The sequence below is a fragment of the Pongo pygmaeus genome, chromosome 18 (genome assembly GCF_028885625.2).
Source record: "Pongo pygmaeus isolate AG05252 chromosome 18, NHGRI_mPonPyg2-v2.0_pri, whole genome shotgun sequence".
Taxonomy (NCBI): Eukaryota; Metazoa; Chordata; class Mammalia; order Primates; family Hominidae; genus Pongo; species Pongo pygmaeus.
Genome location: NC_072391.2, coordinates 71,379,559 through 71,394,470, shown reverse-complemented (window position 1 = coordinate 71,394,470; position 14,912 = coordinate 71,379,559). Strand labels below are relative to the sequence as shown.

The window sequence follows — 14,912 nt, the reverse complement described above, 5'->3', positions numbered from 1 at the left end:
CGCCTCCCGGGTTCAAGTGATTCTCCTGCCTCAGCCTCCCAAGTAGCTGAGATTACAGGTGCGCACCACCACGCATGGCTACTTTTTGTATTTTTAGTAGAGATGGGGTTTCACTATGTTGGCCAGGCTGATCTCAATCTCCTGAACTCATGATCCACTTGCCTCGGCCTCCCAAAGCGCTGAGATTACAGGCATGAGCCACCGCACCCAGCCGCTAACCAAGTTTTATAAAAGAATTTAGCTGGGTGCACTGGTGCACACCTGTAATCCCAGCACTTTTGGAGGCCAAGGCGAGAGGATCACTTGAGGCCAGGAGTTGAAGACCAGCCTGGGCAACATAGTGAGACCAGACTCCATCTAAAAAATATACATAAATACTGTAGATGCTTTGGGATATTTAGTAAAATTTCCAGATGATGGATAAAAGCTTTAGCTGTACTAACATGTATTCAGTTCAGCACAGCTCAATTATTGTTGATTACAAACTATGTGTAGGCCAGGCATAGTGGCTCATGCCTGTAATCCCAGTAATTTGAGAGGCCAAGGCAGGCAGACCACTTGAGGTCAGAAGTTTGAGACCAGCGTGGCAAACATGGTGAAACCCTGTCTCTACTGAAAATACAAAGATGAGGCCAGGCACGGTGGCTCAAGCCTGTAATCCCAGGACTTTGAGAGGCTGAGGCAGGCAGATCACGAGGTCCAGAGATCGAGATTATCCTGGCTAACATGGTGAAATCCCATCTCTACTAAAAATACAAAAAAAATTAGCAGGGCATGTTGGCGGGCACCTGTAGTCCCAGCTACTCAGGAGGCTGAGGTAGGAGAATGGCGTGAACCTGGGAGGCGGAGGTTGCAGTGAGCCGAGATCGCACCACTGCACTCCAGCCTGGGTGACAGAGTGAGACTCTGTCTCAAAAAAAAAAAAAAAAAAAAAAAAAAAATTAGCGGGGCATGGTGCCATGTACCTGTAATCCCAGCTATTTGGGAGGCTGAGGCACGAGAATTGCTTGAACCCGGAAGGTGGATGTTGCAGTGAGCCGAGACTGCACCTTTGCACTACATTCTGGGCAATAGATCGAGACTCTGTCTCAAAAACAAACAAACAAAAAACTATGTGTAAACAGTAAAAGAGAAAAATCCTCCAGATATTTTGCTGCTTTCCTCAACCAAAGAGACTGTGACTTTCATCTTTAACTGTTTTTCTAGGAAACCACAGCTTCTCCAAGGAGTCTATGCCATGGGTTTCAATCGTCCATCCAAGATACAAGAGAACGCATTGCCACTGATGCTTGCTGAGCCGTATGTGTCCTATTACAACTCCATTTCATTTTAGATTTTCCATTTTTGAAAACTATTATTATTTTCACAGGCCAGCAAGGTGGCTTGTGCCTATAATCCCAGCAACTTGAGAGGCAAGGCAGGAGGATCGTTTCAGGCCAGGAGTTCAAGACCAGCCTGGGCAATGTGGCAAGACCCTGTCTCAACAACAAAAAAAAACGTTAGAAACTTGGCCAGGCATGGTGGCATGCAGCTGTAGTCCCAGCTACTCAGGAGGCTGAGGCAGGAGGATCACTTGAGCCCAGGAGTTTGAGGTTGCAGTGAACCATGATCATACCATTGTACTCCATTCTGGGCAACAAAGCAAGACCCTGTCTCGAAAGAGAAAAAGAGGAGGCTGAGGCACAAGATTTGTTTGAACCCGGGAGGCAGAGGTTGCAGTGAGCCAAGATCATGTCACTGCACTCCAGCCTGGGTGACAGAGCGAGACTTTGTCTCAAAAAAAAAAAAAAAAAAAAGTCGAAGGGGCCAGGTGCAGTGGCTCATGCCTGTAATCCCAACACTTTAGGAGGCCAAGGCAGGAGGATCTCTTGAGGTCAAGTGTTCGAGACCAGCCTGGCCAACATGATGAAACCCGACTCTACTAAAAAAATACAAAAATTAGCCAGGTGTCGTGGTGTGCTCCTGTAGTCCCAGCTACTCGGGAAGCTGAGGCACGAGAATCGCTTGAACCCCGGAGGTGGAGGCTACAGTGAGCCGAGATCACACCAGTGCACTCCAGCCTGGGCAACAGAGTGAGACTCCATCTCAAAAATACAAAAAAAAAAAAAAAAAAAGAAAGAAAAAAATCATCTGTAATCTCCCTCTCCCCACATTATTAACATTTTGGAGTGGAGACTTCTAGACTTTTCTCTATGTAAACATATATGTATAACTTTTAAAAAAGTTGACATATATGACCAGCGTGGTGGCTCATGCCTATAATCCCAGCACTTTGGGAGGCCGAGGCAGGTGGATCACCTGACATCAGGAGTTCGAGACCAGGCTGGCCAACATGGCGAAACCCTGTCTCTACTAAAAATACAAAAAAAATTAGCTGGCGTGGTGGCGGGCACCTGTAATCCCAGCTATTTGGGAAGCTGAGGCAGGAGAATCACTTGAACGTGGGAGGCAGGGGTTACAGTGAGCTGAGATCATGCCATTGCACTCCAGCCTGGGCAACAAGAGCAAAACTCCGTCTCAAAAAAAAAAAAAAAAAAAAGTTGACATATGGCTGGGAGCAGTGGCTCATGCCTGTAATCCCAGCACTTTGGGAGGCCTAGGCAGGTGGATCACAAGCTCCAGAGATCGAGACCATCCTGGCTAACATGGTGAAACCCCGTCTCTACTAAAAATACAAAAAATTAGCTGGGTGTGGTGGTGAGCGCCTGTGGTCCCAGCTACCTGGGAGGCTGAGGCAGGAGAATGGCATGAACCTGGGAGGCGGAGCTTGCAGTGAGCCGAGATCACGCCACTGCACTCCAGCCTGGGCAACAGAGCGAGACTCCATCTCAAACAAACAAACAAAAAAAGCTGACATATAAATAATGTTTTACAGGCTGTGTTTTTTAATTATATGATCATCTTCCTATGTTGGTAAATATACATTTATATCATATATGCACGATGATTTCATTGTATTGATACATAAAAGTTATTGTGTCAAATATAATAGAAACCAAACAACTCTAGGAGACCTGAATAATACAGTTACTAAGGTGGTTTCCTGGTGCAGGGCATCTCCCACTTTCATAGGCATACGAATGTCATAGACATTTATTAAAATGCAGGGTCTGAATTTAGTAGGTCTAAGTGGGGACTGAGTGTCAACATCTCTAATAAGCTTGCAGGTGACACTGATGCTGCTGGTTTCAGACCACATTCTGAGTAACAAGATTCTAGAGCATGATGGAATTTTAATACAGATTGATCCTATATTTTATATGATTATATACAATTCTGCATATAATGCTAAATTCTGAATCTCCTTTTTTTTTTTTGTCTAAAAATAGATATTTTAGGGCAAGTCTGGTGGCTCATGCCTGTAATCCCAATACTTTGAGAGGCCGAGGCAGGCGGATCGCTTGAGCCCAGGAGTTCGAGACCAGCCTGGGCAACATGGTGAGACCCCGTCTCTAATATAAATATAAAAAAGTAGCCAAGTATGGTGGCATGTGCCTGTAGTCCTAGCTACTAGGGAGTCTGAAGTAGGAGGATAACCTGAGCCCACGAGATTGAGGCTACAGTGAGCAAAGATTGTGCCACTGCACTCCAGCCTGAGCAAGAGTGGGAGACCCTGTCTCAAAAAATCATAAATAAAAATAAAAATAGATATTTTAGGTCTGTATTTTCTCAAAGTTTTTTGTTCTGTGTCATAACAGTGACATTTTCCAGATGGATAGTGTCTTTTTTTTTAGCTTTGGACTTTGAGCATGCTTAGGGTGAATAAATGGAGTATTTATTACATGGTTTCATACTTATCATTTATATTTGTGGATCTAATATTTTTGTAGATGCTTTTTTTTTTTTTTGCTGTGAGACAAGGTCTCACTCTGTCACCTAGGCAGGAGTACAGCAGTGTAGTCATAGCTCACTGCACCCTGAGCACCTGGACCTAAGCAATCCTCCTGCCTCAGTCTCCCAGGTAGCTAGGACTACAGGCACGTGCTGCTATGCCTGGCTAAGTTTCTTTATTTAATAGAGATGGGGTCTTGCTATGTTGCCCAGACTGGTCTTAATCTCGTGGGCTCAAGCAATCCTCCCACCTTGGCCTCCCCCCAATTTTTTTTTTTTTTTTTTTTTTGAGACAGGGTCTCACTCTGTTATCCAGGCTAGGTGCACTGGCACCATCTTGGCTCACTGCAATCTCTGCCTCCTGGGCGCAAGCAATCCTCCCCCCTCGGCCTCCCACCCAAGTAGCTGGGGCCACAGGTGCAAGCCACCATGCCTGGCTAATTTTTATACAATGGTTTTTTTTTTGAGACGGAGTCTTGCTCTGTAGCCCGGGCTGGAGTGCAGTGGCGTGATCTCGGCTCACTGTAACCACCACCTCCCAGGTCCTGGTTCAAGTAATTCTCCTGCTTCAGCCTCCGGAGTAGCTGGGATTACAGGCATGCTCCACCATGCCCAGCTAATTTTTTTGTATTTTTCATAGAGATGGGGTTTCACCATGTTGGCCAGGCTGGTCTTGAACTCCTGACCTCGTGATCCGCCCGCCTCAGCCTCCCAAAGTGCTGAGATTACAGGCGTGAGCCACCGTGCCCGGCCTAATTTTTATATTTTTATCAGAGACAGAGTTGTGCTATGTTGCCCAGGCTGGTCTCAAACCCCCCAAAGTGTTGGGATTACAGGTATGAGGCACCACACCAGGCTTTTTTTTTTTTTTTTTTGAGACGGAGTTTTGCTCTTGTTGCCCAGGCTGGAGTGCAATGGCGTGATCTCGGCTCACTGCAACCTCTGCCTTCCAGGTTCAAGCGATTCTCCTGCCTCCACCTCCCAAGTAGCTGGGATTACAGGCATGTGCCACCATGCCTGGCTAATTTTGTATTTTTAGTAGAGATGGGGTTTCTCCATGTTAATCATGCTGGTCTAGAACTCCCGACCTCAGGTGATCTGCCTGCCTCGGCCTCCCAAAGTGCTGGGATTACAGGCGTAAGCCACTGTACCCGGCCTTCAGGCTTTTTTTGTCTTGTTTTGGGGTTTTTTTTTTTTTGGTGGAGATGGGGTCTTACTTTGTTGCCCAGACTTGTCTTGAACTCCTACGCTCAAGCACGCTTCCCACCTTGCCTTCCCGAAGTGCTAGGGTTACAGTCATGAGCCATTGGGCCTATCCAAGAAGCTCATTTTTAGATTGACAATATCAGAAGAGACCAGCATTATTACTAGAATTATCTAGTAACTTTCATCATTAACAAATATTTATTGAGTGCCTGTTATATAACAGATACTATGCTAGGCACTTGGATACATTAGTCAACAATGCAGACCAAAATTCCTGCCCACAAGGAGCTTACATTCTAGTTTGAAATATAGCTAATTCATTTTTATTAAAATATAACAGGTGATAAATTACAAATGTTAATGCCACTGAATAGTACACTTAAAAGTGGGTAAAAGGGCAAATTTTATGACATATATTTTTTACTTCAAATAAAAATAATAAATTTTGGCCGGGTGCGGTGGCTCATGCCTGTAATCCCAGCACTTTGGGAGGCTGAGGCAGGCAGATCATTTGACGTCAGGAGTTCGAGACCAGGCTGGCCAACATGGTGAAACCCCATCTCTACTAAAAATACAAAAAATTAGCTGGGCATGGTGGCACGTGCCTGTAGTCCCAGCTACTTGGGAGGCTGAGGCAAAAGAATCACTTGAACCTGGGAGGCGGAGGTTGCAGTGAGCAGAAATAGCGCCACTGGACTCCAGCCTGGGCGACAGAGTAAGACTCCGTCTCAAAAAAAAAAAAAATTAATAATAAATTTTGGCCGGGCATAGTGGCTCATGCCTGTTATCCCAGCAATTTGGGAGGCCAAGGCAGGCAGATGGCTTGAGCCCAGGAGTTTGAGATCAGCCTGGGCAGCACAGTAAGACCTCATCTGTATTAAAGGGCAAAAATAAAAAAGAAATTAAATGTACAACACTTTAACTACAAGGGGCAACAGATGTTTTGACAGGGAATCTAGACGTTTAAACAGAAATAGAATCAAGAGTTACCAGTGTGGCAGCTGGGCGCAGTGGCTCACACCTGTAATCCCAGGACTCTGGGAGGCTGAAGTGGGCGGATCACTTGAGGTCAGGAGTTTGAGACCAGCCTGGCCAACATGGCGAAACCCATCTCTACAAAAAAAAAAAAATACAAAAATAGCCAGGCATGGTGGTGCATACCAGTCCCAGCTACTCAGGAGGCCGAGGCACCGGAATTGCTTGGAACCCGCCTAGTGGCAGTTGCAGTGAACTGAGATCGTGCCACTGTACTCCAGCCTGGGCGACAAAGTGAGACCTTGTCTCAGAAAAAAAAAAAAAAAAAAGGGCCAGGTGTGGTGGCTCACTACTGTAATCCCAACACTTTGGGAGGCCCAAGGGGGGTGGATCACCTGAGGTCAGCAGTTCAAGACCAGCCTGGCCAACATGGTGAAACCCCATCTCTACTAAAAATACAAAAATTAGCCAGGCGTGGTGGCGGGCATCTGTAATCCCAGCTACTCGGGAGGCTGGGGCAGAAGAATTGCTTGAACCTGGGAGGCGGAGGCTGCAGTGAGCTGAGATCATGCCTTTGCACTCCAGCTCAGCGACAAGAGTGAAACTCCGTTGCAAAAAAAAAGGTCCCCACAAGGAACAGCTTACTTTTGCCAGATTTTAAAATTCCACCTGTGGCCGAGGGCCCTCCCCATGGCTTCACTTTTAGTTCATGTTTCTTCTGTTTTTTTTTTTTTTTCCCTGCTGGAAGACCTCATTTTCCTTGTCCATCTCTTTGGCCTGCTGCGGCTGCTCCGTTTTTTGTTTTTTGAGACAGGGTCTTGCTCTGTCACCAGGGCTGGAGTACAGTGGCGCAGTCTCAGCTCACTGCAGCCTGCAACCTCCACCCTCCACCTCCTGGGCTCAAGAGATCCTCACATGTCAACCTCCCGGGTAGCTGGGACTACAGGTATGTACCACCATGTCCAGCTAATGTTTGTATCTTTTGTAGAAAGGGTTTCGGTATTTGCCCAGGCTGGTCTCAAACTCCTAGGCTCAAGAAATCACCCACCTCAACCTCCCGAAGTGCTGAGATTGCAGGCATGAGCCACTGCACCTGACCTTGCCTGCTTTTTTTTTTTTTCCGAGACTGAGTCTTGCTCTATCGCCCAGGCTGGAGTACAGCCTGGTGTGATCTCAGCTCACTGCAACCTCTGCCTTGTGGGTTCAAGCGATTCTCCTGCCTCAGCCTCCCGAGTAGCTGGGACTACAGGCGCCCACCACCATGCCTGGCTAATTTTTGTATTTTTAGTAGAGGCGGGATTTTACCATGTTGGCCAGGCTGGTCTCAAATTCCTGACCTCGAATGATCCACCCACCTCGGCCTCCCAAAGTTCTGGGATTGCAGGCGTGAGCCACTGCGCCTGGCCTTGCCTGCTTCTTGGGCTGCTTCAGAGGCTGCTTCTTGCCACCTTCAAGGCAAGACTTGGTTCTTGCCACTCTTACCCCCACCCTGCTACCAAAACCTACATCTTGTTTTTTTTAGGCATTTCAAAGTAGATTACACTTTTAAATCAAGTGGTTAAGGTAGGATCTCCTGAAGTAGATATCTGGGCAAAGACTTGAAGGAGAGAAGGGAATTAGCATGTTATCTGGGGACAGTTGTCCCAAGCAGAGCACAGCCAATGCAGAAGCCCTAAGACAAAAGCATGACTGGCATGTTCTCTGAGCAGCACTGGGCCCTGTGGTGGAACGAAGTAAGGGAGAGAGAGTAGTAGGAAATGAGAGCTGAGGTGTAATGGGGAGCAGATCATGCAGGACCCTGTATGCAACTATGAGGGTTTCAACTTGTACTCTGAATGAAACGAGGAATTATTGGGCAGAGAAGTAATGTGAGTTGACTCACATTTTAAAAGAATCAGTAGGCCAACTGCAGTGACTCACACCTATAATCCCAGCACTTTGGGAGGCTGAGGCAGGAGGATCACTTGAGCCCAGGAGGTTGAGGCTGCAATGAGCCAAGATTGTGCCACTGCACTCCAGCCTGGTCAACAGAGTGAGACCTAATCTCAAAAAAAAAAAAAAAAAAAAAAAAAAAGAAGATGTGGAGTGCTTCAAATCCCACCAGAAAATCTTATTTCTATAGTGCTCTGTTCTTGTGAAGCTAGCATATGTAACTCTGCTACATAATCCAAGGTCTCCTATAAATGAATTTTTAATACTCATTTTTTTAAACTTTAACTAAAAGGTTGAGATTTAAGCTCCTAACCAGTTTGTTTCTTGTGCAGCCCACAGAACTTAATTGCCCAATCTCAGTCTGGTACTGGTAAAACAGCTGCCTTCGTGCTGGCCATGCTTAGCCAAGTAGAACCTGCAAACAAATACCCCCAGGTAAGGATTTATGAATTTAGGTTTTCTACTAATGCATAGATAGAAGGGAATTTCCATTTGATGGATTAAAAACCAAGCTGTGGGCTGGGTGCAGTGGCTCATGCCTGTAATCCCAGCACTTTGGGAGGCCGAGGTGGGCAGATCACCTGAGGTCAGGAGTTGTAGGCCAGCCTGGCCAACATGGTAAAACCCTGTCTCTACTAAAAATAAAAAATTAGCCGGGCCTGGTGGCGTGTGCCTGTAATCCCAGCTACTTGGGAGACTGAGGCAAGAAGAATCATTTGAACCCAAGAGGCGGAGGTCGCAGTGAGCTGAGATCGCACCATTGCACTCCAGCCTGGACAAAAAGAACGAAACTCTGTCTCAAAACAATAAAATAAAAGCCAAGCTATGCATTACTTTTTACACAAACTGAAACTCCTTAAATTGAGCACAAATAATATGGGATATCTTCCAATGGCAATAAAAATCCTGTTTCCTTTTTCCATGGTGTGCCAGTTCTGGAATGCATCTTACGGGCTTGGCTCCTTTACTTGCAGGAAAACCTGTTTCATCAGCAACTGTCATCCATTAGAAAGTTCTGAGAGCTTTCTGAGTAAACGAAAAGAAAGCTAACGCCAATTGGAACTTTAGATCCTTGCTCATGGGTGGGTTTTTGTATTGCAATGGCCAGTATCTCTTTTCAAGTGTCTTTACCCAGCCAGAGTTTTGACCCCTAAGAATTCTAGCTTATGACTCTGTAGCTTAAAGAATCAAATGGTGTACATTTTAATGTACATATCCTTTCCTTCAGCTTCAGCTGGAGGAGTGGCTAAGTCCTAATGGTAATTCCCCTTTGCAAAAGAGCTATTGTCTTGAATTTGCACTCTGCACTCTTTCCCTGCCAGTGTCTATGCCTCTCCCCAACGTATGAGCTTGCCCTCCAAACAGGAAAAGTGATTGAACAAATGGGCAAATTTTACCCTGAACTGAAGCTAGCTTATGCTGTTCGAGGCAATAAATGTGAGTATGTGAATATGGTCCTAAATCATCAACCTAATTCTTTTTATTTTGAAATATTTCAAAACATACCCAATAGTTGAAATAATACAATAAACACATGTATTTTCTCCAGCTAGATTCAAAAACTTAACATTTTGCCATATTTGCTATACATAAATGTATACATTTTTGTCAAACCATTTGAAAGTAAACTGCAGACATGCACCTCATGAGGACATTCTTTGCCATACCGTGGATACCCTTTTATCACAACCAGGAAAATTAACAGATTTCCTAGAATAACTAATATCCAGTCCATTTTTATTCCTCCCCAGCTGTCACCAAAGTCTTCCTTTATAGCTGTTTGGTTTTTCAACCAAGATCAAGTTAGTGTTTATACGTTGCGTTTGGTTGTTGTACTTGTTTCTTTCAATCTAGAATTGTCCCCGTACCTTTTTCTCTCCCTATTATATTTAACATTTTGCACAGACGAGACTAGTTGCTTTTCAAATATTCTACATTCTGGCCGGGCGCGGTGGCTCACGCCTGTAATCCCAGCCCTTTGGGAGGCCAAGGCGGGCGGTGGATTACGAGGTCAGGAGATCAAGACCATCCTAGCTATCATGGTGAAACCCCGTCTCTAATAAAAATACAAAAAAATTAGCCAGGCGTGGTGGTGGGTACCTGTGGTCCCAGCTACTTGGGAGGCTGAGGCAGGAGAACGGTGTGAACCCGGGAGGCGGAGCTGGCAGTGAGCCGAAATAGCGCTACTGCACTCGAGCCTGGTCGACAAAGCGAGACTCCGTCTCAAAACAAACAAACAAAAAATACTCTACATTCTAGATTTGTTTATTTTTATTTTTTATTTTAGAAACAGTGTCTTGCTCTGTCACTCAGGCTGGAATACAGTGGCATGATCTTGGCTCACTGCAACCTCTGCCTTCCGGGTTCAAGTGATTCTCCTGCCTCAGCCTCCCAACTAGCTGGGATTACAGGTGCCTGCCACCATGGCTGGCTAATTTTGTTTTTTTAGTAGAGACAGGGTTTCACCATGTTGGCCAGGCTGGTCTCAAACTCTTGACCTCAGGTGATCCACCCGCCTCGGCCTCCCAAAGTGCTGAGATTATAGGTGTGAGCCACCGTGCCCAGACTTCTTCTTTCTTTTTTCTTTTTTTTTTTTTTGAGACAGAGTCTCGCCCTGTCGCCTGGGCTGGAGTGCAGTGGCACAGTCTTGGCTCACTGCAAGCTCTGCCTCTGGGGTTCACACCATTCTCCTGCCTCAGCCTCCCGAGTAGCCGGAACTACAGGCGTCCACCACCATGCCCAGCTAATTTTTTGTATTTTTAGTAGAGACGGGGTTTCACTGTGTTAGCCAGGATGGTCTTGATCTCCTGACCTCGTGATCCGCCCACCTTGGCCTCCCAAAGTGCTGGGATTACAGGCGTGAGCCACCGTGCCCGGTCGCCTTCTTTTTTTTTTTATTTTGAGACAGTTTCGCTAGGTCGCCCAGGCTGGAGTTCTGACTCCAGGCATGAGCCACCGTGCCTGGCCACACCCAGCTAATTTTCTAAAAATATTTTTTGTAGGCCGAACATGGTGGCTCACACCTGTAATCTCAGCACTTTGGGAGGCCGCGGTGGGTGGATCATGAGGTCAGGAGATAGAGACCATCCTGGCCAACATGGTGAAACCCCATCTCTACTAAAAATAGAAAAATTAGCCAGGTGTGGTGGCATGTACCTGTAGTCCCAGCTACTCAGGAGGCTAAGGCAGGAGAATCACTTGAACCCGGGAGGTGGAGGTTGCAGTGAGCCAAGATTGTGCCACTGCACTCCAGCCTGGGCGACAGAGCAAGACTCTGTCTCAAAACAAAAAAAAACAAAAAAAACAAAAAATTTTTTTTTTTTTTTGTAAAGACAATGTCTTGCTATGTTGCCCAAGTTGGTCTAGAACTCCGAATCTCAAGCAATCCTCCTGCCTCGGCCCCTCAAAGTGATGGGATTACAGGTGTGAGCCACTAGGCCAGGACTGAATTTGTTTAATTGCCTAATTTATTTATCTTCATTAGCAGAATAAAAACCCAGAATGTTTATGGCTATTGACTCTGGGGCTTATTCTGTTAATTATTTTTTGTTACTAATTTTTTCTACACTAGTTTGTTTTACAACTAGTATTATTTAAGTAATTTTAAAAGTGTTGTTGGCCGGGCGTGATGGCTCATACCTGTAATGTCAGCACTTTGGGAGCCCAAGGTGGGTGGAACATTGTAAGATTAGGAGTTCGAGACCAGCCTGACCAACATGATGAAACCCTGTCTCTACTAAAAATACAAAAATATTAGCTGGGCGTGGTGGTGTGCACCTGTAATCCCAGCTAATCAGGAGGCTGAAGCAGGAGAATTGCTTGAACCCGGGAGGGGGAGGTTGCAGTGAGCCGAGATCGCACCACTATACTCCGGCCTGGGTGACAGAATGAGATTCTGTCGCAAAAACAAAAGCGTTAGAGGTTTGGTTGAGTTTTATGGATCTCTGAAACAAATGTGACTTTATGAAAATCAAGTCTGCATACAATGTCCTAATGCCAACTTGAGGCCAGTTCTGAAAAGTAAATAATATAATGAAACTTATTGGGAGATAATCATTTAAAATTTTGCAATTTGTATTCAAATTAGAAGGGTAGAGAATTCTGATTTTTTTTTTTTTTTTTTTTTTTTTTGAGACAGAGTCTCTCTCTGTCGCCAGGCTGGAGTGCAGTGGAGCGATCTCAGCTCACTGCAACCTCCACCTCCTGGGTGCAAGCGATTCTCCTGCCCCAGCCTCCCAAATAGCTGAGATTACATGAGCCCACCACCACACCCAGCTAATTTTTGTATTTTTAGTAGAGATGGGGTTTCGTCATGTTGGCCAGGCTGGTCTCGAACTCCTGACCTCAGGTGATCCGCCTGCCTCAGCCTTCCAAAATGCTGGGATTACAGGCATGAGCCACTGTGCTCAGCCCTTTTAGTTATTTTTAAATGTACAATAAATTGTTGACTGTAGTCACCACGTTGTGCTATCAAATGCTAGATCTTACTTCTTTTAATTGTATTTTTGTACCCATTACCTTTTCAGCATTTGTGTCTGTTTTTATGTCCATTAAATACTATAGTGATATCCTAACCTTTCCTTAATATATTAATGCAAACAGCAAAACATTTGCATTAAAATATATAATAGGTTTAGAATTTCTCAGAGAGAAGAGCTGGCTTTGCCTTTGAAATACCCATGGAGGCCAGGCACAGTGGCTCACGCCTGTAATCCCAGCACTTTGGGAGGCCGAGGCAGGTGGGTCACCAGGTCAGGGGTACAAGACCAGCCTGGCCAAGATGGTGAAACCCATCTCTACTAAAAATACAAAAAAAATTAGCCAGGTGCAGTGGCAGGTGCCTGTAATCCTAACTACTTGGGAGGCTGAGGCAGGCGAATTGCTTGAACCTGGGCGGCAGAGGTTGCAGTAAGTTGAGATCATGCCATTGCACTCCAGCCTGGGCGACAGAGTGAGACTCCGTCTCAAAAAAAAAAAAAAGAAAGAAAGAAAGAAATACCCATGCATGGAAAACATCTTGGGTCTCCACAGTGGAAAGAGGCCAGAAGATCAGTGAGCAGATTGTCATTGGCACCCCTGGGACCGTGCTGGACTGGTGCTCCAAGCTCAAGTTCATTGATCCCAAGAAAATCAAGGTGTTTGTTCTGGATGAGGCTGACGTCATGATAGCCACTCAGGGCCACCAGGATCAGAGCATCCGCATCCAGAGGTAGGGATCTCGAGGGCGGGGGACTTCTCAGACTCCCCATCTGCAGTGTCTTCTCCCTTCACTTCAGACGCCTCCTCTGGCTTCTGCCTGGGTCTTGGCTCTCGTACTCTCAGCAGCATTTGTTTGACGGGCCATTTCCGTGTCAGCACTGACCACAGTCCCTCCCAGCCTGGGTTGAGAAAGGAGATCTAGGGACTCTTCCCCAACCCCTGTCCCCAACCCAGGCCTGCCACTCCTCCTCCCTGAGACACTCCTCCCCTATCAGCCTTCCTGGGCATCTAGACCCTCCCAGCTGGGGAGGCTGTGCTTCTGTCATTTCCTGGGGCCATCTACCAGGGCCTTCCCTTGCAGGATGCTGCCCAGGAACTGCCAGATGCTGCTTTTCTCCGCCACCTTTGAAGACTCTGTGTGGAAGTTTGCCCAGAAAGTGGTCCCAGACCCAAACGTTATCAAACTGAAGCGTGAGGAAGAGACCCTGGACACCATCAAGCAGTACTATGTCCTGTGCAGCAGCAGAGATGAGAAGTTCCAGGCCTTGTGTAACCTCTACGGGGCCATCACCATTGCTCAAGCCATGATCTTCTGCCATGTGAGTAGCAGTGGCAGTGGCAGGCCTGGCCCTTCCCTCTCAGCCAGCTCCCCACAGGGCTCAGGAGGACTGGATGCCCCTGGCTGCCATGGGAAGAAAGGAAGTGGTTTGTTCTCCTAAGGTTTTAGTGAGTTGTAAGAGGGAGACTTTGATTCCACTTCTTAGTGATTACTTGGAAAAAAACCCAAGTAACAGCCAATGAAATAATTTTTAGATTTTTAAGAATATAAGCTGGGCAGCCGGCACGGTGGCTCATGCCTGTAATCCCTGCACTTTTGGAGGCCAAGGCGGGTGGATCACCTGAGGTCAGGAGATCAAGACCAGCCTGGCCAACATGGTGAAACCCCATCTGTACTAAAAAATACAAACAATTAGCTGTGCGTGGTGGTGTGCACCTGTAATCCTAGCTACTCAGGGGGCTGAAGCAGGAGAATCGCTTGAACCCGGGAGGCGGAGGTTGCAGTGAGCTGTGATTGCTCCATTGTACTCCAGCCTGGGTAACAAGAGCGAAACTCTGTCTCAATACAAAAACAAACAAACAAACAAAAACCTACAACAAAAAAAAGAATATAAGCTGGGCAAGTACCTGTAGCCCCAGCTACTCAAGAGGCTGAGGTTGGAGGATCACTTGAGCCCAGGAGTTCAGACCAGCATGGGCAACATAGTGAGACCTCATCATTAAAAATATATATATGGCTGGGCACAGTGGCGCACGCCTGTAATCCCAGCCCTTTGGGAGGCTGAGGTGGGGGGATCTTCTTGAGCCCAGGAGTTCAAGACCAGCTTGCACAACATAGCAAGACCCCATCTCTACAAAAATTTTAAAAATTAGCCAGGCATGGTGGTACGTACCTGTGGCCCCAGCTGCTTGAGAGGCTCAGATGGGAGGACTGATTGAGCCCAGGAGGTTGAGACTGCAGTGAGCTGTGATTGTGCCACTGCACTCCAGAGTGGGCAACAGAATGAGATCCTGTCTCAAAAAATTTAAATTTAAAATGAAATGTTAAAATATATATGTTTTTGTTGTTTGTTTTTGACATAAGGTCTTGCTCTATCATTCAGGCCAGAATACAGTGGCATGGTCATGGCTCACTGCAGCCTTGGCTCTTGTTACTAGGGCTACAGGTGTGTGCCCCATGCATGTCAGGCTAATTTTTATTTTTATTTTTG

General features: G+C 46.3%; 1 protein-coding gene across 10 annotated transcripts in view; it reads left to right on the top strand.

Annotated features, from left to right (window-relative positions):
- LOC129015754 (ATP-dependent RNA helicase DDX19B) overlaps positions 1–14,912 on the top strand; it is a 41,979-nt gene that overhangs the window by 24,468 nt on the left and 2,599 nt on the right. For 5 of the 10 annotated variants that reach the window (XM_054454256.2, XM_054454258.2, XM_054454257.2 and 2 more), the window contains 5 exons: positions 1,207–1,299; positions 8,277–8,379; positions 9,267–9,381; positions 12,976–13,153; positions 13,505–13,742. In XM_054454256.2, the coding sequence (XP_054310231.1) occupies positions 1,207–1,299; positions 8,277–8,379; positions 9,267–9,381; positions 12,976–13,153; positions 13,505–13,742 (727 nt within the window). Of the gene's footprint in view, positions 1–1,206; positions 1,300–3,329; positions 3,439–8,276; positions 8,380–9,266; positions 9,382–12,975; positions 13,154–13,504; positions 13,743–14,912 lie in introns of those variants that run through there. The other 5 variants (XM_054454260.2, XM_054454263.2, XM_054454261.2 and 2 more) reach the window with 2 other exon arrangements.